Source organism: Bos indicus x Bos taurus, chromosome 7, assembly GCF_003369695.1.
Source record: "Bos indicus x Bos taurus breed Angus x Brahman F1 hybrid chromosome 7, Bos_hybrid_MaternalHap_v2.0, whole genome shotgun sequence".
Lineage (NCBI taxonomy): Eukaryota > Metazoa > Chordata > Mammalia > Artiodactyla > Bovidae > Bos > Bos indicus x Bos taurus.
In genome coordinates, this window is record NC_040082.1 from 103,590,660 (window position 1) to 103,616,025 (window position 25,366).

Consider the following 25,366-nt stretch of genomic DNA (forward strand, 5'->3'; position numbering starts at 1 on the left):
AGCCCAGGTCAGCAGGGGCCTCGGGTCTGGACGGGATCAACGTGGAGGCGGCAGGTTAACCCAAGCTGGAGGAGAAGGTAGCCTCAAGCTCTGAGGAGGTGACACAATTATAAGAAGACTGACGGGAAAATAAGCTTTCCAGCACCCCCAAACACACATACACATACAGCATAGGAAAACAGAGCGCTCACTGCCAGCATCGTGCCCTCTACTGAGCCCACTGTGTCCACATTTACCCTGCCATGCCACCAAGCTTCTCTTGGTCCTGCTGACACCTTTTTTGCCAAGCTGAGCACTCCACTGTGAGCTCCCTCCCTCACCTATCAGGAGATCCTGCTTCAGACCCCGCTCTCAACCAGGGCTGAGCCTCAGTTCCCTCATCTGTAAAGTGGACAGTGTCATGGTCTCCACCTTACGGGATGGCTCTGAAAAGTCCTGAGGGCACATCCCTGGCTTGCTGCTAAGGCCTCTGTCATTATCTGATTCATTACCATTAGCACTGTTAACTTGTCTCCCAAGAGCAAAGCTCACCTCTTGTTTTACATCTTGTCTAACAGGGACAGGTCATCCAAGTTACCAGCTTTGAGCTGTAAAGTATTTGCTCCATTATGCCCCAAGTTTCCATCGGTTGCTCCCACCGAGGTCAGGTGGGATCCTTAAGCTCAGTCCCACCTTGTATCAGCCTCCTGCTCAGAGTCATTATTTTTCCTTGTTTCTAAAGATCTTGATGAGGCGGCAGGTAGAGAATCAGCTTCTCCACTACCATCTCCGCCCCCGTACAGAGACACACGATACCTCGGCTCTTTCTAATAACAGCTTCTGTTGTTGAGTCACCCAGTTGTGTCCGACTCTGTGACCCCATGGACTGTAGTACGCCAGGCTTCCCTGTCCTTCACCATCTCCTGGAGTTTGCTCAAACTCACGTCCACTGAGTTGGTGATGCCATCCAGCCACCTCATCTGTTCCCCTCTGCCTTCGGTCTTTCCCAGCATCAGTGTCTTTCCCAATAACAGCTCTAGTGAGATGTGATTCACACACATAGCATTCACCCAGCGCAGAGTGCAGCGTTGTGCAACCATCACCAGTTTGGGAACATTTTTATCACCTGCTACCCATTAGCAGTCACTCCCCATTCCTCAGCCCCCAGCAACCGCTGATCTGCTTTCTGTCTCTGGATTTGCCTGTCCTGAACGTTTCATATAAATAGAATCATACACTGTGTGACCTGCATCTGGCTTCTTTCGCTCAGCATAAAGTTTTGGGGATCAGTCATGCGCTTCATGCCGTTTTACAGCTGGGTAATATCCCACTGTGTGAATGGACCTCGTCTTTTCTGCGTTCACCTGCTGATGGATGTTTGGGTTGTCTCCACCTTTTGGATACTTTGCCTGTCTGCTCTGCAAGCCTGCTGAGTTTGTTCCTCTCCCAGGACATTTCCCCTGCTGTTCTCTCTCCTGCCAGCCTCTCCTGCATGTGGATTTGCATGGCATCAGTCTCCTCATGGACCATAATGAGCTCCGGCAGGACAAGAACAGAATCTCTTTGGTCTTCTTTACCAGCATCTAGCGTGGAGAAGGAAATGGCAACCCACTCCAGTGTTCTTGCCTGGAGAATCCCAGGGACTGGGGAGCCTGGTGGGCTGCCGTCTATGGGGTCACACAGAGTCAGACACGACTGAAGTGACTTAGCAGCAGCAGCAGCATGGTGCCCACAGGTCGGGCTCGCCAGTGTCTGTGGAATGAACGAGTGAATGAATTGATAGAATGGAGGCATTGGAGCACAAACGTGAGACCATGAAGCCACGTGAAGCCCAGAGTTGACACAGCCTAGTTGACAGGGCTTCCCCAGCCCTGACGTCCACAGCCCAGAGTGTCCCAGGGCTGAGACTCCCTTGTGGCCACTGCTACCAGAGAGCCACGCCACTCGGGGTCCACTGAATGTCACACCAGCTGAGGGCTCCAGCGAGGATTGCAGATCCTAGAGTAAGGGGCTGACTTAAGGGGGTGAACAGGGGTTTTAGAGCCCCCCAGCCCTACTGTCTCCGTGCTGGTCCCCTTCTGGAATGTTCCTCCGAGGGCCACGTGTCTATTCACAGGTTCAAAGACTGGTCACCAAGAGGTGGGGGTGATTCTGTTGTGACAGCCTCAGGGGAGGACTTGGCCTGTGAAAGAACACATCCCCCACGCAGTCAGCATCATCAGAGTGGCGCCCTTTATGGTGGGGCCTCAGGGAGGTGGCCTGGAGACTGAAAAACCTCATGTTTCTAGAGACTGAGCTTCATGTAAATGAGGTCCCTGATGGTCAGACTTTCTGTGATAAAGGTCTGTTGGTCGATTCTGTCCCTCCACAACAGCATTGCTCCCCTCCTCAAGGCTGGGAGCCCATCCATCGGGCCGGGGAAGGCATAGAGGATCCGAGAGGTGAAGTGGGGAGGCCAAGCTTGCCTCTCCCCCAGCCAGGAACAAAGGCATCAGCTTAAATCACAGTGAAGAGTCCCCGTGTTCCTCTTAATTGAACGCCATGCTGCATGCTGCAAGGTTGTCTCACCTTATCATCACGTGACTCAGGAGGGCTGTCCCTGTGCCCACTTCACAGATGCAGAAACTGAAAGGGAGTCTGACTCACGCAAAGCCACACAGTGGGTGAGTGAGTGAGAAACCGAGCTCCACGCGTCTCCTATTTGAGCACAGTGGACTCACGAGCTCAGGACCAGTACCCCCAACTCCCGTCACAACCCCTGGTGTGAGGGGTCAGCAGGGGGCTGGGGGCAATCCAACTGGAGCCTTCAATTGGCAGTGGGGGTTGGGGGAGGCAGCTATCTAGACCAGCTGTACCAGGGCGATAGGTCCGCAGGGAGGCCCCAGCTCAGCCGCAGCGATCTGGGCCGTTTCTGTCTGAGAAGGTCAGAGGAAGTGGTTTTGCCGGGGAGGGGTGAGGTAGCCAGCATACATGTGGGGCTAGCTGATCCGTTAGGCCAGGTTCCCACCCTCGGGGCCCACAGTGTGTGTAGGATGCCCGTCAAAATGTCTTAGTTCTGTTTTTGTTTTAATCAGAAAAAAAAAATGGGTACAATAATAATGAACATATAAAATGTATCCAGCCTGGCCTGCATTGGTCTTGATGTCAATGCAGTCATAAAGTAGAATGTTAAATGGGTGCTTTGTTTGTTTGCTTACGGAGGAAGTCGTAATGTAGCCCTGCTTATGCAGTGCGGCCTTTGCCCCTTCAGGCTCAGCCCTGCTGCCTCAGGCCCTTTGCTTCTGCTGTTCTCACCCCACCCTCACCCAGAGCATTCTTCCCATGCAACAACCCCCAAGTCAAGTTGACTCCAACCTGCCCCTCCCTAGCCCTTCCTCCAGATCAGTTTGGCCTCCTCTGGGGGTTCTTGCAACACCAGTTCCCCCTTCCTAATAGGCTGTCCACTTTAAAACGACGACATGAATCATTTCTCACTCCTCTTCGTTGCTTGCCAGGTTATCAATGCTGGGAGGGCAGGGCCTATATGCCTGTCTTGGGGTCACCTCTGTGTCTCCTGAGGATCTAGCACACAATAGGTGTTCAGTAAAGACCTGTCAAGGTCTGGGCTTCCCTGGCAGCTGGTGGATAGGAATCTGCCTGCCAGTGCAAGGGACACGGGTTCGATCCCTGGTCTGGGAAGATCCCATATGCTGAGAACCCGCTAGGCCCGAGAGCTACAACTACTGAGCCTACACACTGAAGCTGTGGAAGCCTGCGCGCCCTGGAGCCCATGCTCTGCAACAAGAAAAACAGAAATGAAGAGCAGCCCCAGCTCACCGCAACTAGAGAAAACCCACCTGCAGCAACGAAGACCCAACCAAAAAAAACCGTAAAAAAAGGAAAAAGACTTGTCAAGGTCTGGATGGAGGAAGGGTGTCCATCCGCCTGCACACAGCAGCTCAGCTGGCCTGCATATGGGGCTGAGGGTGGGGGTGGGGGCCAGTTGGCGTCCTAGTCCCCGCCCAGGGCTCACCTACTTAAGGAAACAGGAACCACTTGGGGCAGAGTGCCCCGCCCTGCTGACGTGCAGACCCTAAACCGAAACCCAAGGCTCCTGTAGTTGCGGAGGCAGAGCCAGAGTGAGGGCCTTGGGCCCCACAGGGGTCTCCCAGGTACGTGCCTATTTCTGTGCCCACCCCATGCTGGGTGAGACTGGGGCCCCAAGAGCTTCAGCCTCATCTCCACCCTTGAGGAGATAACACATGGGAACCAGGCTGGACCAGAAGGAGAGCCAGGGCTGGCGGGGTCCAGAGAGGCAGGAAGAACCTTCTGGGGGCACTGGTAGGTGACCATTGGAAAATAGAGCTGGAATTTGGAAAAGAGCATCATCCCTGACAGGGGCACAGTTGGGGCAGACACATGGAGAGGAGAGAGCGAGCTTGGTCAATGTGGAGCAGAGCAAGGATGTGGGTGATGAGGATGTGGGTGATGAGGAGGTGGGGGAGGCTCCGAGGCTGTGGTCAGGAGCTTAAAACTTAGTATGACTTCACTCATCACCCTGCACCCTCCCCTGTGCCACCCTCTCAGTGCCAGGTGATGCTGGGGACCCAGAAAAATCCAAAAGAACCTAGCCCTGGACCTGATCCCCAAGAGCCCCTAATATGGGAGAGACAGAACCAGACACAGATGTTCCACGAGGCAAGGCTAAGGCAGAGGCGGGAATGATAGGAAAGATGGAAGACAGAGATGGATGCCAGGGCTTTGTCCTGGAGAAGAGGCAAGAAAGCTGCCTGGAGGAGGGATATTCTTGCTGGGTCTTGAAGGATAAGTAAGAGTTCTCCCAGGTAGCAAAAAGAACAAGCCTGTGAATATTTCCTCATTCTGCGTCACTACTGGATTCATGAATATTCATTATATGAGTACATGCTGACCTCTGTGCTAACTGTACCTTCTCAGGCAATTACCATCATTAGCCCCAAATGGCAGATGACAATTCAGGCACAGGGAGGTTAAGTGAGATGCTCAAGATCACACAGCAGCCAAGTGGGAGAGCTGCGGTCTGAACCCAGTTTGTCTGGCTCTGATTGGGCTCAGTTGATTTATCACCCTGCTTTATTAAACATTTCTTAATAGATTTCTTTAATTTCACTCACTACAGTTTCTTTGGGTTCTTCCCCAGAGGGTGTGCTTAGCATCTGTCTTCTGGCAAGAGAAAGTCAATATTGGCTGGGTTGATAAACACACCCTCCCTGTAGAAACAGCTTGGTAACAAAGACCTTCTGAGATATTGAAAAATCAGACCAATGGGGAACGGGGGAGGGTTGAGCTCTGGTGTGGGCACAGAATTAAGGGTAAGAGTGAAGGGTCATGTGTGGACAACCAAGCAGGGCACAACCCTTTGGCTGATTCTTCACTCAATTAATACCATTTTGCGAATTGCTGCTGTTTTCTTTCTGTGTTTTCCAACTCTGTGTCATTGCCTCATGAAGTCCATTGGTACCTGAGCTTAAAACTGTTGAGAATGTGTGTGAATTAATCATGCATTTGTCAAGTTATAGATGTGCCATCTGTAGCCGCCACCCTCGGTGACAACAGTGGCGGCGGCAGCTGTTTGGGGCCACATCTCTGTAGTGTTTAATGAAACCATGGCAACATTTTACGACATCCACTGTGTACCTGCTATTTCATTCATTCACTCATTATTTTGCCATCTCCACATCCCTCCTGGGAAAGTGATAGTTACTAAATTTAACTTTTACATAAATTCGGACTTCTCTGGTGGCTCAGATGGTCAAGAAACTGCCTGCAATGCAGGAGACCTGGGTTTGATCCCTGGGTCGGGTCGCTGCAGTATTCTTGCCTGGAATACTGAATTCCATCCAATTGCTGAATTCCATCCAATTCCATAGACAGAGGAGCTACCATCCATGGAGTCGCAAAGAGTCAGACACGACTGAGTGACACAAGCTCAGTTCTTAAACTTAAATGGTGGTGGTTTAGTCGCTCAGGCGTGTCTAACTCTTTGCAACCCCATGCTCTGTAGCCCACCAGGCTCCTCTGTCCATGGGATTTTTCTCGGCAAGAATACTGGAGTGGGTTGCCATTTCCTTCTCCAGGGGATCTACCCTATCCAGGGATTGAACCCAGGTCTCCCTGCATTGCAGGTGGATTCTTTACCAACTGAGCCACCAGGGAAGCTCTAAACTTAAGTACATGTATGTATAAAAGGAGCTTTCTAATATTTGTAGTAATGGTACACATAATAAGAATAAAACGAAAAGGAAGAATCCTTGGGAGGGGGTTTTGGGGGAATGAGTCAATGAATGAATGTGCTTTAAGTGCCAACACATAGTAGGTGCTCAAGAAACAAGTTGATTTCAATCCTGTTGGCTCTGTCCAACCTGGAGGACTTCTCAAAGGAGGAGGCAGCATGAACTGCATGAATGAAGCGAAGGTGGGAAGTGGACCACACTTGACTCTCTTTCCTCCTTCCCATTGCCAGGTCAGCCCTCACCCCTGGAAGCCATGACTGAGGCCAGAAGGCTGCCCCCACCACTGCCTCCACGACTGGACTGGTTCGTGCAGACGCAGGTGGACCAGCTGACCTGTGAAGGGGTCCCTGAGTGGTTCCACGGTGCCATCTCAAGAGAGTAAGGACACCGCCACACCTTCCACCCTGCCCTTCACCTTCTTTCCTGGTCTACCCCCACCCTAGGCAGGTTTTGACTTTAGGATCCTGGGCTCAGCTGTGCTAAGTGAGTTAAGAGGGTTAAATTCTGTCTCCTCCATGGACTTACTATGCGACCTTGGGCAAGTTACTGGACCTCAGCTCTCTCTATACACGTGGCCACCAGAGCAGTCCTGCCCAGGACCTGACAGGCCCCTTCCCATCACCTCGCTCAGGCTGGGCTGCAACCTCACTGAGTCAGTGATGGTGAAATGCAGGTTCAGAATCTTTCTTTACACAGTGCCCCACAAACAGCTGCTCTCTGTCCATCAGGGTTTAGCCAGAATGCACTTTCTACATCAGACTGAGCTCCTAGGACACGAACAAATCCACCTAGTCACCCCCAGGGGCTAGCTCTAAATAAACAGCGAAAAGAACCTTTATTGCCACATTCTAAATGCAGGAAGTTGAGGAAACCTTGTGAAAGCCACAGAAAGGAGGAATTGGGCATGGTTTCTAAGTTCTGGGGTGCACAGCAGAAGTATAATATAAGCCATGCACTGTAATTTTATGTCATTTTAGTAGCTTTATTAAAAGAGGTGAAAAGAAAGAAGTGGAATTAACGTTAATCATATTTTTTTATTTAAACCAGGATATTCAACATGTAATTAGCCCTAAGTCCTTAAAATCTGGCACGTATTATATACTTTTAGTATATCTCGATTCCTACCAGCCATATTTCAAGTGCTTGGCAGCCACACGTGGCCAGTGGCCTCTGTAGTAGATGTTAGTTGCCCAGTTGTGTCCGACTCTTTGTGACCCCATGGACGGTAGTCCACCAGGTTCCTCTGTCTGTGGAATTCTCCAGGCAAGAATACTAGAGTGGGTTTCCATTTCCTTTTCCACTGTAGTAGATAGCTCATGTCCAAAATCCCCCTTCTGTCTCCTAGAAGGCTACCTCTCACTAGGTGTGAACCCAAGATAATAGTAATAATAATAGTGAGCACCTTGTGTGTTCCCACCAGCCGGCAGTTCCCATATGCATACCATGTGCATTTCATCTGTCCTCCCATGGGCCCTGGGAGTTAGGGTTTACTTTCCCCTTAAGGAAGCTGAAGGTCAGAAAGGGACTGACCCTCGCCAGGGGTCACACAGCTAATGAAAAACAAATGCATTTAAAATCAAATGCGTGTGGTGGTCCCATGGCTGAGACTCCGCGCTCCCAAGGCAGGAGGCCCAGGTTCAATCTCTGGTCAGGGAATTAGATTCCACAAGCCTCAACTAAAGGGTTCGCAGGTCACAGCAAAGATGGAAGATCCCGTGTGCTGCAACTGAGACCAGCACAGCCAAATAAATAAAATATTTTAAAAAAATTTTTTAATCAAAAGCATTTGAGAGTAGCTCCTGCTTTATTACCTGTGACACCTTGATCTACCCAAAGCTGTCTTTGATTTGCCTTCCAGTTGTTGGGAAGGCAAGCAGGGGCTGTGAGAGATGGTCAAGGTCATCAGAGACTTCCTACCACCTCTGGGAGAACATCCTTGTCTCTGAATATCCCAAGGTCTGAAACAACCAAGAAAAGAAGTGATTTTAAGCTGTTTGTTCACTTAGGAAATGGAAAACCATATGCAAGTGTGATGCATGAAGCAGGACATCCTAAGCTGGTGCCGTGTGACAACCCAGAGGGAAAGGGTGGGGGGGAGGAGGGAGGAGCAGTATTCAGGATGGGGGACACATGTGTATCTATGGCCGATTCATGTTGATGTACGGCAAAAACATCACAATACTGTGAAGTAATTATCCTCCAATGGACAGAGGAGCCTGGTGGGCTACAGTCCATGGAGTCGCAAAGAGTCGGACACAACTGAGCAACTAAACCACCACAATTATCCTCCAGTTAAAATAAATACATAAAAATTTTTTTAAAAAAGAAAAGAGCAGACCGCTGTGGCTCAGGGGGTGCCACTACTGGGTGATTGTTATACCAGATGTCTGGCCAGTGTGTTTATCCATCTCTTTCCTGTATTTGCCTTCCAGGGATGCTGAAAATTTACTGGAGTCACAGCCCCTGGGATCCTTCCTCATCAGGGTCAGTCACAGTCACGTGGGCTACACACTGTCTTACAAGTAAGGCCTGGGCTAGGGGAGGCAGCAGGGGGACTCTGGGGCCTACTTGGAGGGGGCATGGGTGCTTCACACCACAGCTTCTCAGGGAGCAATCACTATGAGGGTCTGGTAGAATCTAACTGAAGAGTGGGCAGCTGCAGGTATGGCTGAAGCCAGCAGACGTGGGCTTGGTGGTAACTGAGACTGTGTGATAACAGGGATTGCATGAGACCCAAGAGTAGCTATTGCCTTTCCTCTAACTCCCTCTCCCCAGCCATTTACATGGCAACTCCCTGGACTTCCCTGGTGACTCAGTGGTAAAGAATCCGCCTGCCAATGAAAGAGATGCAAGAGACACGGATTCGATCCCTGGTCTGGGAAGATCCCATATGCCATGGAGCAGCTAAGCCCCCACAGCTATGCTCTAGAGCCCAGGAGCCGCAACTACTGAGCACCATAACTGCTGAAGCCCACGCTCTAGAGCCTGCGCTGTGCAATAAGAGAAGCCACTGCAATGAGAAGCCCGGGAACCAAAAGTAGAGAGTGGCCCCCGCTCTCCACAACTAGAGAAAAGCCTGCCCAGTATAGAAGACCCAGCACAGCCAAAAATGAAATTATTAAATAAGTTAACTTAAAAATAAATAAATAAATGGCAACTCCCTGACTTCCTTGGGGACATGTTATGGAAAACCAGGGCAGCTCAGCTCCCTAAGTTTTCAATGCCTGATCCAGCATCTCAGTTAGAGGAGTTAGTAGCACAGACTACTTTTCAAAAGGATTCCAGGCCAAAGGAATTTTTCTTTTTCCAAAGGAATTTTTTAAATGGTCCTATTACAGAGTTACCCACAGAGGGAAAAGCTCACGCCTTCAGTCACTTAGGCAGCCCAAGGCTGCCAGTTAACATGCTGTGTGGTCTTGGACAAGCTACTCACTCTTTCTGTGCCTCCTTCCAAGTCCTCACCTCTAACATCAAAATGCTAAAGTTAATTCAGAGTCTTGATGTGAGGACTAAATGAGACATAACAAGCACATGCTTGCATTCATGCTAAGTCACTCTAATTGTGTCTGACTCTTTGCAGCCCTATGGACCATAGCCTACCAGGCTCCTCTGTCCATGGAATTTTTTAGACAAGAATACTGGAGTGGGTTTCCATGCCCTCCTCTAGGAGATCTTCCTGACCCAGGGATTGAACCTATGTCTCTAATGTCTCCTGCATTGGCAGGTGGGTTCTTTACCACTAGCGCCACCTGGGAAGCTCAGTAAGCACACAGTGGCCAATCAGTAAATGCATTCATTCATTAATAATGAAACATTTTTGAGTATCTGTACCAATTTTCATTGTCATTTCTATTGATCAATTACCCTTGCCAGGCATGGAGCTAAGCTTTTACCTGCAGTAGATTTTTCCATCTTCACAAGAAGGCCTGAATAGCCTCCCATTATAAAGGGGGAAACTGAGGCACAGTACAGTCACCTGCCAAGTGTCACATGGCTAATGAGTGGAGGAGCGTACAACGGAATCTAGGCAGCGGGCTATAGACATGATGCTGCCAGCTCAAGAGCTGGGGGTGGAGTGGGGAGGAGGGGTTGGGTTGGGAACCATATGATGGAGAATGGGATAGCCTAGCTCCAACCGTATCTCCACAGAGCTCAGAACTGCTGCCACCACTTCATGGTGAAACTGTTGGATGATGGGAGCTTCACGATCCCTGGGGAAGAGAGGGTCCATGACTCTCTAGATGCTTTGGTCACCTTCTATCAGCAGCAACCGCTGCGACCACATGGGGACCTGCTGATGCAGTCCTGCCCACAGGTGAGGATTGGGACCCCCCAAGGGCCAAGCCCCCCAAACTCTTGCTCCTGCATGCCCCCTCTGCCTCTTGAGATTCCATCATTCTTGCAGTCCCTGTTCCCCTGGGGCCCCGCCCCTCCTGGTCCTTGTTCCCTGGGTCCCCAGGCTGGTTTTTTTACAGGGATTCACGTACCAGGTATAACCTTGTCTGACCTACCAGAATAGCATATTTCCTTATAAGCCTCAGTGGGTGGGGCCTAGCCCTGAGAAGCTGCTGTGGGAGGGACATATCTCCTTATAAGGATTGATGGGCGTGGCCTAGGCCCCCAGAAGCTGTTGTGGGAGGGGTGTGTCTCCTTATAAGGACTGATGAGTGTGGCCTAGGCCCTCAGAAACTGGCTGTGAGTGTAGCATAATCCTTATAAGGCCCAGAGGACAGAGCCTAGCCCTCAGTCATTGCTGTGGGAAGTTTTGTGGGTGGGACAGGACCCCAGCCCCATCCCTGTCCCCTGCCTTGGGACTGAGCTATAGGTCCCCTCTGCCTTGCAGAGGGATCCAGTAAATGTGGATTATGAAGATCTCTTCCTTTACTCCAACGCACTGGTTGAGGAAGACTCCAGCTCTGCTCTTGGCTTCAGTGAACATCAGATTCCCTCGTCTTATCCCATAGCCCCACTCAAGGAGGTATGTGACAGAAAGGTGGCATCTCCGATCTGGAAAGTGGGAGGTGGGGTGGCAGGATGCAGGGGCAGAGGTGACCCACAGCTGCCAGAGAAGAGTTTCTAGAATGAAGATTAGATCCTGCTGTTGTTCAAGTCCCTAGGTTGTGTCTAAGGTGGAGCTTGCCGATGACTTGGAGGTGGAGGGTAAGCAGGGAAGAAGGTCATCGTCATGGTTTGAATCCCCATGCCTGCATGCATGCTCAGTCACTTCAGTCATGTCTGACTCTTTGTGACCCTATGGACTGTAGCCCTCCAGGCTCCTCAGTCCATGGGATTCTCCAGGCAAGAATACTGGAGTGGCCGCCCTCTTTGTGGCCCATGAGCTAAGTGCACCTTTTGTGTTTTTGAGTGTTTGAAAGAAGTCAAAAGAAAAATAGTATTTCACGACCTGTGAAAATCAGGTGAAACCCACATTTCTGTGTCCGTATTTTGGGAACACGGACATGCTGGCTCACTGACTATAATCTCTGGCTGCTTCCCACAATAGCAGAGCTGAGTAATGAAGCACAGACTATTGGACTCGCAAAGCTGAAAACACTGGCTCTCTGAACCTTTATGGGAAAAGTCTGCTGCACGCTGGGGGAGACAGTGAAGCCCTTTACTGAGACAGGAAGGATAGGCCGTGGGATCAGGTTTGGGGGGTTCTCTTGGGATCTTTGTCTATCCCGGGGTGTCTGGGTGGGACCTGGGTCCCAGTTTCTGGGGGAGATTCAGCACTCTGGTGGGTGGGGTGGCCCCAGGTCTCATCTGTTCTCCGTTTCAGGCCTCTGCAAAGCCAGGCCCGCTCCATCGGTCAAAGGAAAGGAAGCTGTCAGCAGGGCTGAAAGGTGCATCCATGGAGGGTCCTCTCGAGGAGGCTCGTCAGAAACTCTGGAGGAATCTCAGGATGCTCCCCAAGACGGGCAGGAAGGTCCAGAAGCAGCTGAAATCCCACCTGGCGACTTTGAGCTCATCGTCAGTGACCAACGGCTCGGAAACTGGGACGGGTGACACAGCCTGGGAAAATAACGTCGACAAGGACCCCTTTGTGGCCACATCCCTCGCAAGCCCCGCACAGCCCCAAGCTCCAAGAAACAGACAGGGCCCCTCCAGGAAAACCTCAAGGTCGGTCAGCTGGAACGAGGCAGCCTCAAAGGTCAAGGACTGGCACCAGACGGTGGTGAGGGTCCTGTCCTTACAGGCGTCCAAACCAGGCCCAGTGGACTTGAGAGAACCCCAGGACTCTCTCCCTGAGGAGTACCGTCCCCCGCCACCCTTCGCCCCTGGGTACTGCTAGGTTCGCCCTGGCTCTGGGACCCTCAATGCTGGGAGCTGTTCATGCCTGGGCCTCTTGCTTTCTGCCGTAACCCACTAGCCCTCAGGGACCTGAGAAATGTAATAAAAACATTGCTTGGGTCTGGTCCTATGATTGCCAGTGGGGCAACCTGGTCATTTTAATAATAATAATGAGGACTTCCCTGATGGTCCAGTGGTTAAGACTCCACACTTCCACTGCAGGGGGCACAGGTTGATCCCTGGTTAGGGCACTAAGATCCTACCTGCCATGTGGCACAATCAAAACATAATAGTAATAATAACAATCAGTTATAGTGATGGGGCTAGGACACCTACTGTGCGCCAGGCCTCACACTAGACCCTCCACATTCATTATTTCTTTCACGCCTCTCAGCAGACCTAGGGACTTCCCGGGTGGCTCAAATGGTAAAACATCTGCCTGCAATGCAGGAGACCTAGGTTCAATCTCTGGGTCAGGAAGATCCCTTGGAGAAGGGAATGGCAGCCCACGCCAGTATTCTTGCCTGAAGAATCCCATGGACAGAAGAGCCTGACAGGAACTAACACTTTCACTTTTTTTCACCTTCTGTGTAGGTGCGCCAGGTAGGCTCATTCTGCATATTTTAAAGAAGAGGCAGGGGAATTCCCTGGCAGTCCAGTGGTTAGGATTCTGCTCTCTCACTGCCAAGGGCCCAGGTTTGATCCCTGGTCGGGGAACTAAGATCCCACAAGCCTTGAGGTGCAACCAAAAAAAAAAAAAAAATTAAATTAAATTTAGAAAATAAAGAAGAAGACAGGTTCAGAGAAGAGAAGAGGTGTGGCCAAAGTCACACACATGGCTGGGGTGTCAGCACCAGGACTTGAAGCTAGGCCTTTGAACTCTTTCTCCGCATCCCCTGCACCTGAGCACAGCTGTTCATGCCTTCCCCCTGGGTTTTTGTGCAAATGGAGGAGATGAGACTCGAGGAAAGTGCGGCACAGTAGCATTCCTGACATCAGTGGCAGCTGTAGGAGAAGCATAGGAGGCCCTTTGCTTTAAGAAGGGAGAGGCAGTCCATGGCTGTGTTTGGGAGTGGGCTCAGGAGGAAATCTTGGGTTATGGGGCTTTGGTGAGTCACTAGGCCTCTCTGGGCCTGTTTCCTCATCCAGAAAATGAGAAGAACAGTCTCCGTTTTCTCAGGATGAACCAGCAGAATGTGAATAAAACCTAGGGCTTTGGTGCACAGTTGGTGCTTAATAAATGGGGATTTGGGTTGGAGGGGGCACCCTAGAAATTATGCACAGTGGAGGTGTCTGGGAAGGTCCCTGGAGTCTGGTTTCAGTCATAAGAATGATTACTCCTTGGATGGATCAGAGCCATGGAATGGGCCCCCAAGATGACTCTAGGTGGAGCAGAGTGATGTGCTGTGCTGTGCTTAGTCGCTCACTTGTATCCAGCTCTTTGCAACCCCATGGGCTGTAGCCCGCCAGTCTCCTCTGTCCATGGGGTTTCTCCAGGCAAGAATACGAGTGGGTTGCTATGCCCTCCTCCAGGGGATTATCCCACCCCAGGGATTGAAGCTAGGTCTCCCACATTGCAGGCGGATTCCTTACTGTCTGAGCCACCAGGGAAGCCCAAGAATACTAGAGTGGGTAGCCTATCCCTTCTCCAGGGGATCTTCCTGACTCAGGAATCAAACCAGGGTCTCCTGCATTGCAGGTGGATTCTTTACCGGCTGAGCTACCAGAGAAGCCCAAGTGAAATAGTGTGTGGCTTCCCAAATCTGCAAGATGTAGAGGTTTGGGATCTGGAGTGAGGTGGGCCTGGGCTCAAGTCTGCCCCTGCAAATGACTTCAGGTGTGGCCTTGGGCAAGTCACTCCACTGTCTCTGAATGAAGTGGAGTGCTTCTCTGCCAGGGATGTCACAGGGAGTCAATGCAATGGCAGAATGGCAGGTGCTTCGTGACAATAAAGCACTGTGCCAGACTCAGTGAGTGACATTCTTGCCCAGAGGCCTCCCCTGGCAGTTCTGATGATTCAACGAGGAGGTGAAGCTTTAGTTTCCTTGAGAAATTCAGGGATTGAGGGGGGGAAAGGGGGACTTGAGTAGTCATGTTCCACCCCTGGGGATGCCCTGGGGCGGGACACAGCAGGGGCCTCATCTCCTCTGCCCACCAGGTGAGTCACTTCCAGCCCTCACAGTGGAGAGATGTCCAGAGTCAGCCCTTTCCTTGTACAAATGGGAAGATCATGGCCCACAGAGGGTGCAGCCACACAGAATCACACAGTGAGGACAGAGGTGCGATCCCAGGCTGCCTCCCTCTGATCTACCAGGTTTAGAGGGGAAACACATTGTCCAGGCAGCTGTGACTCAGTGACGTGCATTTATTCCCGGAGCCCAGGGAAAGCAGATTTCACAACAGGATGAGGGGTCACCCCGACGTCCTCTGGCCCAGCTGCTCCTCCATGGTGCCCTCAGATGCGGATGTGGAAAGTGCTGGGTGCAAAGAGGAAAGGAGTCTGTCAGCAGGCAGAGAGCAGCCTCTCTTCATCCCCCTCCCCAACACTCCCACCGCGAGTCCCCAAGGCAGGCAAGGAGCCATGGTGGTGAGGGTGAGGGGGAGATGGACCCCTTCAATAAACCCTAGGCCATGGTCTTCCTGGCCCCTACAGGGGTTGAGAGCACACATCATTTTGGATCAGAGATTACATCCTGGCTCTGCCCCAGACTCTAAGGCTACCTCTCTAGGCCTCCATTTACTTCCCTGTAAAATGAGGATAATGGCAACCTCCTAAAAAGGACTTATTACCTACCAGGTGAATGCAGCAGTCATTGCACCTGCCATAGTTTGACCTCAGGCCAAACTACAGGGAGGGAACACAGCCCCACCCATCAGCAGAAAATTGGATTAAAGAGTTACTGAGTGCGGCCCCGCCCACCAGAGCAAGACCTACTTTTCCCCATAGCCAGTCCCTCCCACCAGGAAGTTTCCACAAACCTCATCCTCATCCATCAAAGGGCAGACAGAATGAAAACCACAATTACAAGAAAACTAACCAAACTGATCACATGGATCACAGCCTTGTCCAAACTCAATGAAACTATGAGCCATGCAGTGTAGGGCCACCCAAGATAGATGGGTCATGGTGGAGAGTTTTGACAAAATGTGGTCCACTGAACAAGGGAATGGCAAACCACTTCAGCACTCTTGCCTTGAGAACCCCATGAACAGTATGAAAAGGAAAAAAGATACGACACTGAAAGATGAACTCCCCAGGTCGGTAGGTGCCCAATATGCTACTGGAGAAGAGTGGAGAAATAGCTTCAGAAGGAATGAAGAGGCTGAGCCAAAGCGGTAACAGTGCCCAGTCTGGAGGTGAAAGTAAAGTCAGATGCTGTAACGAACAATACTGGAAAGGAACATGGAATGCTAGGTCCCTGTGTGCTGTGCTGTACTTAGTCGCTCAGTCGTGGCCGATTCTTTGCGACCGTATGGACTGTAGCCCACCAGGCTTCTCTGTCCGTGGGGATTCTCCAGGCAAGAATACTGGAGTGGGTTGTCATCCCTCCTCCAGGAGATCTTCCCAACCCAGGGATCGAACCCAGGTCTCTCACACTGCAGACGGATTCTTTACCATCTGAGACACCAGGGAAGTCCATTAATCAAGACAAATTGAAAGTGGTCAAACAGGAGATGGCAAGAGTGAACACTGACATTTTAGAAATCAGTGAACTAAAATGGCTGGGAATGGGAGAATTTAATTCAGATGACCATTATATCTATCACCGTGGGCAAGAATCCCTCAAAAAAAAAAAAAAATGGAGTAGTCCTCATGGTCAACAAAACAGTCCAAAATGCAGTACTTGGGTGCAATCTCAAAAATGACAGAATGATCTCAGTTTGTTTCCAAGGCAAACCATTCAGTATCACAGTAATCCAAGCCTATGCCCCAAGTATGCCCCATTGGCACAGTGATCCAAGCCTGAAGAAGCTAAAGTTGAACAGTTCTATGAAGACATACAAGATCTTCTAGAACTAACACCAAAAAAAAAGATGTCCTTTTCATCATAGGGGACTGGAATGCAAAAGTAGGGAGTCAAGAGACACGTGGATTACAGGCAAGTTTGGCCCTGTACAAAATGAAGCAGGGCAAAGGCTAACAGAGTTTTGCCAAGAGAACGCACTGGTCATAGCAAACACCCTCTTCCAACAACACAAGAGACAACTGTACGCATGGACATCGCCAGATGGTCAATACAAAATCAGATTGATTATATTCTTTGCAGCCAAAGATGGAGAAGCTCTATACAGTCAGCAAAAACAAGACCAGGAGCTGACTGTGGCTCAGATCATAAACTGCTTATAACAAAATTCAGACTAAAATTGAAGAAAGTAGTGAAAACCACGAGGCCATTCACATATGACCTAAATCAAATCCCTTATGATTATATGGTGGAAGTGACAAATAGATTCAAGGGATTAGATCTGATAGAGTGCCTGAAACTATGGATGGAGGTTCATAACATTGTATGTGAGACAGTGATCAAAACCATCCCCAAGAAAAAGAAATGCAAAAAGGCAAAATGGCTGTCTGAGAAGGCCTTACAAATAGCTGAGAAAAGAAGAGAAGCGAAAGGCAAAGGAGAAAAGGAAAGATAAACCCATCTATATGCAGAGTTCCAAAAAAGAGCAAGGAGAGATGAGAAAGCCTTCCTAAGTGAACAATGCAAAGAAAAAGAGGAAAACAATAGAATGGGAAAGACTAGAGGTCTCTTTAAGAAAATTGGAGAAACCAAGGGAACATTTCATGCAAAGATGGGCACAATAAAGGACAGAAATGGTATGGACCTAATAGAAGCAGAAGATATTAAGAAGAGGTGGCAAGAAAACACAGAAGAACTATACAGAAAAGATCTTAGTGACCTGGATAACCACGATGGTGTGATCACTCACCTAGAGCCAGACATCCTGGAGTGCAAAGTCAAGCGGGCTTTAGGAAGCATCACTGTGAACAAAGCTACTGGAGGTGATGTATTCTAGCTGAGCTACTTTAAATCCTAAAAGAACCACACTCAATATGCCAGAAAATTTGGAAGACTCGGCAGTGGCCAAAGGACTGGAAAAGGTCAGTTTTCATTCCAATCCCAAAGAAGGGCAATGCCAAAGAATGTTCAAACTACCACACAATTGCACTCATTTCACATGCTAGCAAAGTCATGTTCAAAATTCTCCAAGCTAGGCTTCAACAGTACGTGAACTGAGAACTTCCAGAAGTACAAGATGGATTAAGAAAAGGCAGAGGAACCAGAAATCAAGTTGCCAACATTCACTGGATCATAGAAAAAGCAAGAGAATTCCAGAAAAACACCTGCTTCTGCTTCATTGGCTACTCTAAAGCCTTTGACTGTATGGATCACAACAAACTGTGGAAAATACTTAAAAAGATGGGAATACCAGACCACCTTACCTGCCTCCTGAGAAATCTGTATGCAGGTCAAGAAGAAACAGTTAGAACAAGACATGGAACAATGGACTAGTTCCAAATTGAGAAAGGAGTACATCAAGGCCGTATATTGTCACCCTGCTTATTTAAATTATGTGCAGAGTACATCATGTGAAATGCCAGGCTGGATAAGGCACAAGCTGGAATCAAGATTGCTGAGAGAAATATCAATAACCTCAGATATTCAGATGACACAACCCTTATGCCTGAAAGCTAAGAGGAACTAAAGAGCCTCTTGATGAAAATGAAAGAGGAGAGTGAAAAAGCTGGCTTAAAACTCAACATTTAAAAAACTAAGATCACGACATCTGGTCCCATCACTTCATGGCAAATAGAAGGGGAAACAATGGAAATGGTGATAGACTTTATTTTCTTGGGCTCGAAAATCACTGCAGATAGTGACTTCAGCCGTGAAATTAAAAGACACATGCCGCTTTGAAGGGAAGCTATGACAAACCTGGACAGCATATTAAAAAGCAGAGACATTGCTTTGCTGACAAAGGTCTTTATAGTCAAAGCTATGGTTTTTCTAGCAGTCTAGGATGGGACAGCTGGACCATAAAGAAGGCTGAGCCCGGAAGAATTGATGCTTTTGAACTGTGGTATTGGAGAAGACTCTTGAAGAGTCCCTTGAATACAAAGGAGATCAAACCAGTCCATCCTAAAGGAAATCAGTCCTGAATATTCATTGGAAGGACTGATGCTGAAGCTGAAGCTCCAATACTTTGGCAACCTGATGCGAAGAGCTGACTCACTGGAAAGACCCTGATGCTGGGAAAGAAGGAAGGCAGGAGGAGAAGGGGACAATAGAGGACGAGATGATTGGATGGCATCACGGGCTCAATGGATATGAGTTTGGGCAAGCTCCAGGAGATGGTGAATTACAGGGAAGCCTGGCATGCTGCAGTCCGTGGAGTTGCAGAGAGTCAGACACAACTGAGAGACTGAACAACAAAATGGGAGTAACAGCTATCCCTCCCTAACTGAACTGTAATGAGGGCTGAAAGAATGGAAAGTGTTTGTTGCTCAGTCTTTTCCAACTCTTTGCGACCCCAGGGTTGTAGCCTCCCAGGCTCCCCTGGCCATGGGATTCTCTAGGCAAGAATACTGGAGTGTGTAACCATTCCCTTCTCCAGGGTATCTTCCCCACCCAAGGATCAAACCCAGGTCTCCTGCATTGCAGGCAGATTCTTTAACATCTGAGCTTCTAGGGAAGTTGATGGCTCAGACAGTAATGAGGGCTAAAAAGAGGCAAATATACAGAGCAGGATGCACATTAGGTACTCAGTTAGTGGCAAGGGATTCATCATGGTGTCATTATTCATGTCTCAGTGGTCAGGAGACCAGCCTTGTTATCCAGGGTAGAGGAAGGAGATCCTCTGGGCATGAAAGCCACAACAGTAACAATAGCGCACAGTTATTGAGCACCTGCTGTATGCAAAGAACTGCTGTAAATTCTTTCCGTGTACTAGCTCAAGGTCAGTCAACTTTCTTCTGCCAAGGGCCAAATGATTGATATTTACAACTCTGCACAATGACTCAATGTCACCTTAAAGCTCAAAAGAAGCTGTGAACACTATGAACACAAATAGGCATGGCTGTATGCCAATAAAACCAGCAATGGACATGGAAATATGAGTTTTATATCACTTTCATGTGTTGTGGAGTATGATTTTTTTCCCCCAACCATTTAAAAATGTAAAAACCATTCCAAGCTCATGGGAGATATAAAAACATCTCCCATGTATTCCCACCCACCCCCTGTATTAACTCATTTAATCTGTGCTGGATCCCCTGGAGAAGGAAATGGCAACCCCCTCCAGTATTCTTGCTGGGAAAATCCCCTGGACTGGCAGACTACAGTCCATGGGGTCGCAAAAGAGTTGGACATGATTGAGCGACTGAACAACAATCCTCCCTAGAGTGCTGATTTTCCCTAGTGTTGCCAAGTACAGTTGTCCAGTCTGTTCACTGCAAAATGTTCAGGCAAGTAAGGACTGAAGTTCCAACCATGTTCTACTCACCCAAAGAGCTGTGTCCACCCACAAGAGGTGTCCCCAGGGTCTCTAATTAGCCCCATTCAAAAGACACAGCCTGAGGCCAGGGAGGTCAGGAAAGTTCCCCAGTGTCACAAATGAAAAAATGGAGGAAATTTCACAGTCTGTGGATCTAATCCATGAGCACTCCTCTCGTACATAGGAATGGATTGTGCAGGATGGCAAGGAATATCACCTGAGGAAGTCTGGTGCCCGAAGGATCATGTTCTGGAAGTCTTCCAGGGACAGCCGCCCGTCGTGGTCCCCATCGGCTTCATCCAGCACCTTCTCACATATCAGGCTCACCTCCTCAGTACTCAGCTCCCCCCGCGTCAGCTTAGTCACCGTCTGCTCCAGGTCCCACGCACAGATGTAGTCATCATTGTTAAAGTCTGCAAAGCAGGACAGGTGGGGACATGGGGGTGACCAGACAACAGGGACCAGGCAGGCTGGGCCAGTGGTGAACACATCTTGTCCCCATGTGACAAAGGAAGAAACTGAGGCACTGGAGGGAACCCAAGACCCTGGGCTATTAGCCAGATCTTGCTTTGGAATTGGGTAGGTAACTGCTAGGAGGTCATTCATTCACTCAAGTATTAATGAGCACTTATTATGTGTCAATCTCTGGGGGCCTAGATGGTAAAGAATCTGCCTGCAATACAGGAGACTCAAGTTCGATCCCCAGGTGGGGAAGATCTCCTGGAGAGAATGGCTACCCACTCCAGTATTCTTGCCTGGAGCATCCCATGGACAGAGGAGGCTGGCAAGCTGCAGTCCATGGGGTCGCAAAGAGTTGGACACAACTGAGAGACTAACACTACTATGTGTCAGGCGAGTGATCATTGTTTTTCATTCATTCCCTCTTTCAATAAGTATTTACTGAGTGCCTACTTTGTGCCAGGCACTGTGATAAATTTTCATTCATTCATTCAACAAGTATTTACTGAATACCTACTATGTGCCAGAGACAGATGGCAAACCAAACACTGCCACTGCTCTAGGGTCTCTTCAGAGAGAAAATCAATAAGATGTGAACAGATGAATGAACAAGAAGTTAAGCAGCACTGCTCCATGCCAGGAGAGAAATTGAATGTGGCATGGGAGTGACTAGGAGGCAGGGACTACTTTGGACGGAGATATCAAGGTAAGAAGGAACTAGGGGAAAGGTATTCCAGACAAAAAGCACAGCAGAGGCAAAGGCCCAGAGGCAGAAAGGGTTTGATGTGTTGGGGAAACAGCCAGACCAGTGTTCAGTTCAGTTCAGTTCAGTTGCTCAGTCGTGTCCAGCTCTTTGCGACCCCATGAATCGCAGCACGCCAGGCCTCCCTGTCCATCACCAACTCCCGGAGTTCACTCAAACTCACGTCCATTGAGTCAGTGATGCCATCCAGCCATCTCATCCTCTGTCATCCCCCTCTCCTCCTGCCCCCAATCCCTCCCAGCATCAGAGTCTTTTCCAGGCCAGTGTAGCTGGATGGAATTAGCAGAGGGATAGGGTGGAGGGGGAGGTACCAAGTTGGGATGAAGGACAGGGCCAGGCAGGGCCTCAGAACCCTTGGTGAGACATATATGATGGCCATGCAGTCCCTGACCCAAGACCTGGGTTCATTCCCACTTCCTCACCCTGGGGTCTGTGCACGCACCATAAATTTTAAAAGCATAGTAGGCTTTGAGGTCACGGGGAGCCATTTCACTCATCACAGAAAACATGTCCAGGAAGTTGTCCAAGGTCATATGGCCATCCCCATCCTCGGAGAAGACCTGGGCGATCCTCTGACGGAAGGGGTTGTCCTAGAGACAGGAAATCCATCCCTTACCAGGTTTTCTGGGGCTCCGTGTGGTTTCACTGTCAACCCCCACCTTCCTGGAAACCTCTGAGTACCCTTCACTAAGACTCTCTTCCTCATATGATCCCTGGAGAGGACCCCAGGCAACTCCAGTCTCTTCCTCTATGGCCTGGGTGCCAGTTAACCCCCATTCTGGCTTCAGAGGCAGTCACATGACCCCAGTGAGGCCAATCAGGGATTTCCATTCACCTGGCAATGGCGATTGCCTCTAGGATGATCATGTGACTCCAGATGGCCAATCAGAGGCTGCCTTGGGAGGGTTTCTGAACAGTTGGGGTGGAGGAACCTCATTTCTGCTTGTTGCAGAGCTGATGGGAGGAAATCTCGGGCAGTTGGTGTTTCCCTTCACTACCTCAAGAGATCAGGCTGCCTGAGACTGAAGCCTTTTCCTGGGAGAAGCTGAATTATGGAGGGGGATTCTGAAGCACAACACTTTCTGCCCCTCTTGAATGAGGCTTCTGTCCTTGTGATAAATAATCTCTATTCTCTGTCCTTTATCCCACAAGTCCCCTCCAGAGTCACAAACTAGTGTCAAACATCCTGCTGAGAAGAATCTGTCTTTAATGGCTTCTACTATGAAAAAGAAGAACTAATGTTCCTGAGTGGGCTTCCCAGGTGGCACTAGCAGTAAAGAATCTGCCTGCCAATGCTGGAGACATAAGAGATGCAGGTTCGATCCCTGGGTTGGGAAGATCCCCTGGAGGAGGACACAGCAACCCACTTCTAGTATTCTTGCCTGGAAAATCCCCATGTACAGAGCAGCCTGGTGGGCTTACCGTCCATCGGGTTGCAAAGAGATGGACATGCCTGAAGAGACTTAGCACGTACTCAGTGCAATGTTCCTGAGTACTTACCATGTCACAGGCCCTGTGCTAAGCCCTTTACCTGCATTATCTCATCTCATCTTTCCCACAACCCAGAGTTTGAATTGTGTCTCTCTCATGTCCTAGCTGTGTGATCATAAACAAGTGTCTTAACCTCTCTGAAATTCAGTTTCTTCACCTGTAAAATAGAAATAATTGCAACAGTCACCTCATAGAAATACAGCAAGGCACATCCCTTCTTTTTTATCCCATGCCTGCCCCAGGGCCCCGGGCATACCTTCAGCTCAGGCATGCTGCCAATGAGCTCATAGGGCACCTTCACGTCAGGGCAGCTGGTATAGTCGAGAGGGACAAGCTGAGGGGCCAGGTCCTGGTAGCGATAGAAGAGCCTGGTATGGGGAGGGAAACAATGAGAAGGTCTGGGTGATGAGTGAGGGTGAGCTTGTCTCTACTCTCTCACTTTCACAGATGCTCACTATACACTGAAGGATGCTGAGCCATCAGCCCTGGGCCCAACCCTCACACAGAGACATCTTTATCTCCCTAGGGACAAGGCCAAGGTAAAGAGAGGACCCCAGGGACTTCCCTGGAGGTCCAGTGATTAAGAATCCACCTGCCAATGCAGGGGCCACAGGTTTGGTCCCTGGTCTGGGAAGATCCCACATGCCATGAGGCAACTACTGAGCTCATACACCACAACCACTGAAGCCCGCACACCTTTGAGCCCATGCTCCCAAGAGAAGCCACTGCAGTGAGAAGCCCACATATCACAACCAGAGAGCAGCCCCTGCTCACCAAAACTGGAGAAACCTACACAGCAACCAAGACCCAGAGCAGCCAGAAAATTAATTCATTCATTGTTTTTAAAATGTAAAAAAGAGAGAGAGAAGACCCCAAAGCTAGGGGAAACTAGAGTGGGAAAAGTAAGCCAAGGAGAAGGAAGGACTTCCTGGAGGAGGGGGCATGGGTGCTAGGTGCTGGGCTTTGAAGCACAAATAAGAGCTCAGCAGGCAGGTGGGGTTGACAGAAAAGAGAGTGCTTAAGGCAAGGTCATCTCACATTGAGCATTCAGAGACTCTGAGTCAATCTACGATTTGCTAGACATCATCACACTGTTGGCAAGACCCTCATCCTCACACTTTCCCTCTGTCCTTCCATAATGGGGGTTGCAGTTCCCTCAAGGGGCCAGAGACACAGTCTAATATTCAGGTTTTTCAAAGGGGTAAATGGAAGGCATTTTGCAAAACAGCAAAGGCCATACACACTGCCCAGATGGTGGGGTCAGGTGTCTACTCCAATGCCCTTGCCTGGTGATACCGTACCGTCACTGGAACATGCTGAGCAGTCACCTGTACAGACCATCCTTGATGGGCCAGAGATCCTGAAGTTGTTAGGGACGTCTCAGCGGGGGATAGAAGCCTCTGGGTCATATGATGGCTAGGAACTGGAAGAGGGGTTATCTGGAACTTCACTGCTGGGTCCCTTCAGAGAATAGCCTGCGTTTGGGTTTCTGTATGGCCTCGAGTAAGTCCCTCTTCCCCTTTTCCCCTCTTTCTGCTCAGTAGGTCTGCGTGAGAAGCAAGAAGCTTGAGACACACAAAGTGTTAGCCTCAAACTCTTTGGGGCTCTACCCATCTACCCAGGGGTCTGAGGTCAGCCTCCCCTGTGTGAGCCTCAGTTTCCCCATAAGTAATCCAATCATGATGGTCAGGGTGACCCTGTGAACTGTCCTCACCCAGACAGTGGGGCTTACTGGTGGAAGTTGTGCCCATCAATAATGGATGTCCTGCACCCACGCAATTGGGACCTTGGCCCTGATCACTCTGCAGTCAAACCCCAGCCAGCTTGGGTTTCACAAGTCAAAGTTCATGGGTGGGTCCGGAATCTGGATAATGGCTCCATGGGCTGAGTGATGCTGTAGGAGGATCAGTGCTCACACCAGGAACCTGCAGTAGCCTGGGGCCACCTCTTCACCCTCTAACCTTGATGTCAACCCCACCACCCAGAGCTGGCTCTAGACTCTGCCTCCTGGGGTCCCAGCCTGTTCTCACTGGGCCTCAGGGGGAAGTTTTGATCTGCATCACCCCTGCTCACACACTCTCTATGGCTCCCTGCCACCTTCAGGAGAAAGCCCGAGCTCGTCAGCCTAGAGGTGTGGCAATAGGGCCAGATGGGACGTCTCAGCAGCCTTCCCATCTCTGCGTCATCCACCAACTGAGCACACGATTCCCCCATTAAGCATCGAGTGCAGTCAAATTGCAAAGCATATAGAAAGGGCCCAGCTCTTCTTCCCTTCCTCCTCAGACTGACCTCATGATTTCCTTTCTCGTGAAGAAGGTGCAGTCCTGTGGAGAGAGATGTTGGCTTAACCCAGACCCTGCCTGATGCGGAGGGTGCCTCCTTCCTCTCCCACAACCCATCACTGCCTGAATCCACACACAGAGCCACCCCAGGACCTCTTGCTGACTGCGCCCCCCACCCCCCCAGGATGAAGGGATGCTGTCCTCATTTCTTCAGCCAAGAAAACAACCAGGCTGCCAAACCCACCGACAGCTTGGTCCATCACCCCTACCTGATAAGCTTCCAGCTGCTCATGAGTGAAGACTGTTTGCTTGTTGCCCATTAGTGGAGACCTCTGCCTGGACTCTGGAAC

The 25,366-nt window shown here is 49.9% G+C and overlaps 2 protein-coding genes across 5 annotated transcripts; one reads left to right on the plus strand and one right to left on the minus strand.

Annotated features, from left to right (window-relative positions):
- The first annotated feature begins 15 nt into the window (after positions 1-15).
- Positions 16-12,654, plus strand: HSH2D (hematopoietic SH2 domain containing). 4 transcript variants are annotated; one of them, XM_027548092.1, is made up of 6 exons: positions 16-2,642; positions 6,461-6,608; positions 8,663-8,752; positions 10,380-10,545; positions 11,074-11,208; positions 12,010-12,654. In XM_027548092.1, the coding sequence occupies exons 2-6, from the start codon at positions 6,484-6,486 to the stop codon at positions 12,520-12,522; spliced, it is 1,029 nt and encodes a 342-aa protein (XP_027403893.1). In that variant the 5' UTR covers positions 16-2,642; positions 6,461-6,483; the 3' UTR covers positions 12,523-12,654. The 4 variants fall into 4 exon arrangements, with proteins under 4 accessions (XP_027403893.1, XP_027403891.1, XP_027403892.1 ...); XM_027548090.1 differs by lacking the exon at positions 16-2,642 and adding an exon at positions 3,959-4,299; XM_027548091.1 differs by lacking the exon at positions 16-2,642 and adding an exon at positions 3,959-4,130.
- Positions 12,655-14,871: 2,217 nt separating this feature from the next.
- On the minus strand, positions 14,872-23,442 carry CIB3 (calcium and integrin binding family member 3). Its single transcript, XM_027548666.1, has 6 exons — positions 23,431-23,442; positions 23,237-23,256; positions 22,991-23,102; positions 21,686-21,833; positions 20,239-20,434; positions 14,872-14,998 (listed from the first exon to the last, which is right to left on the minus strand). The coding sequence occupies exons 1-6, from the start codon at positions 23,440-23,442 to the stop codon at positions 14,977-14,979; spliced, it is 510 nt and encodes a 169-aa protein (XP_027404467.1). The 3' UTR covers positions 14,872-14,976.
- Positions 23,443-25,366: the final 1,924 nt, after the last annotated feature.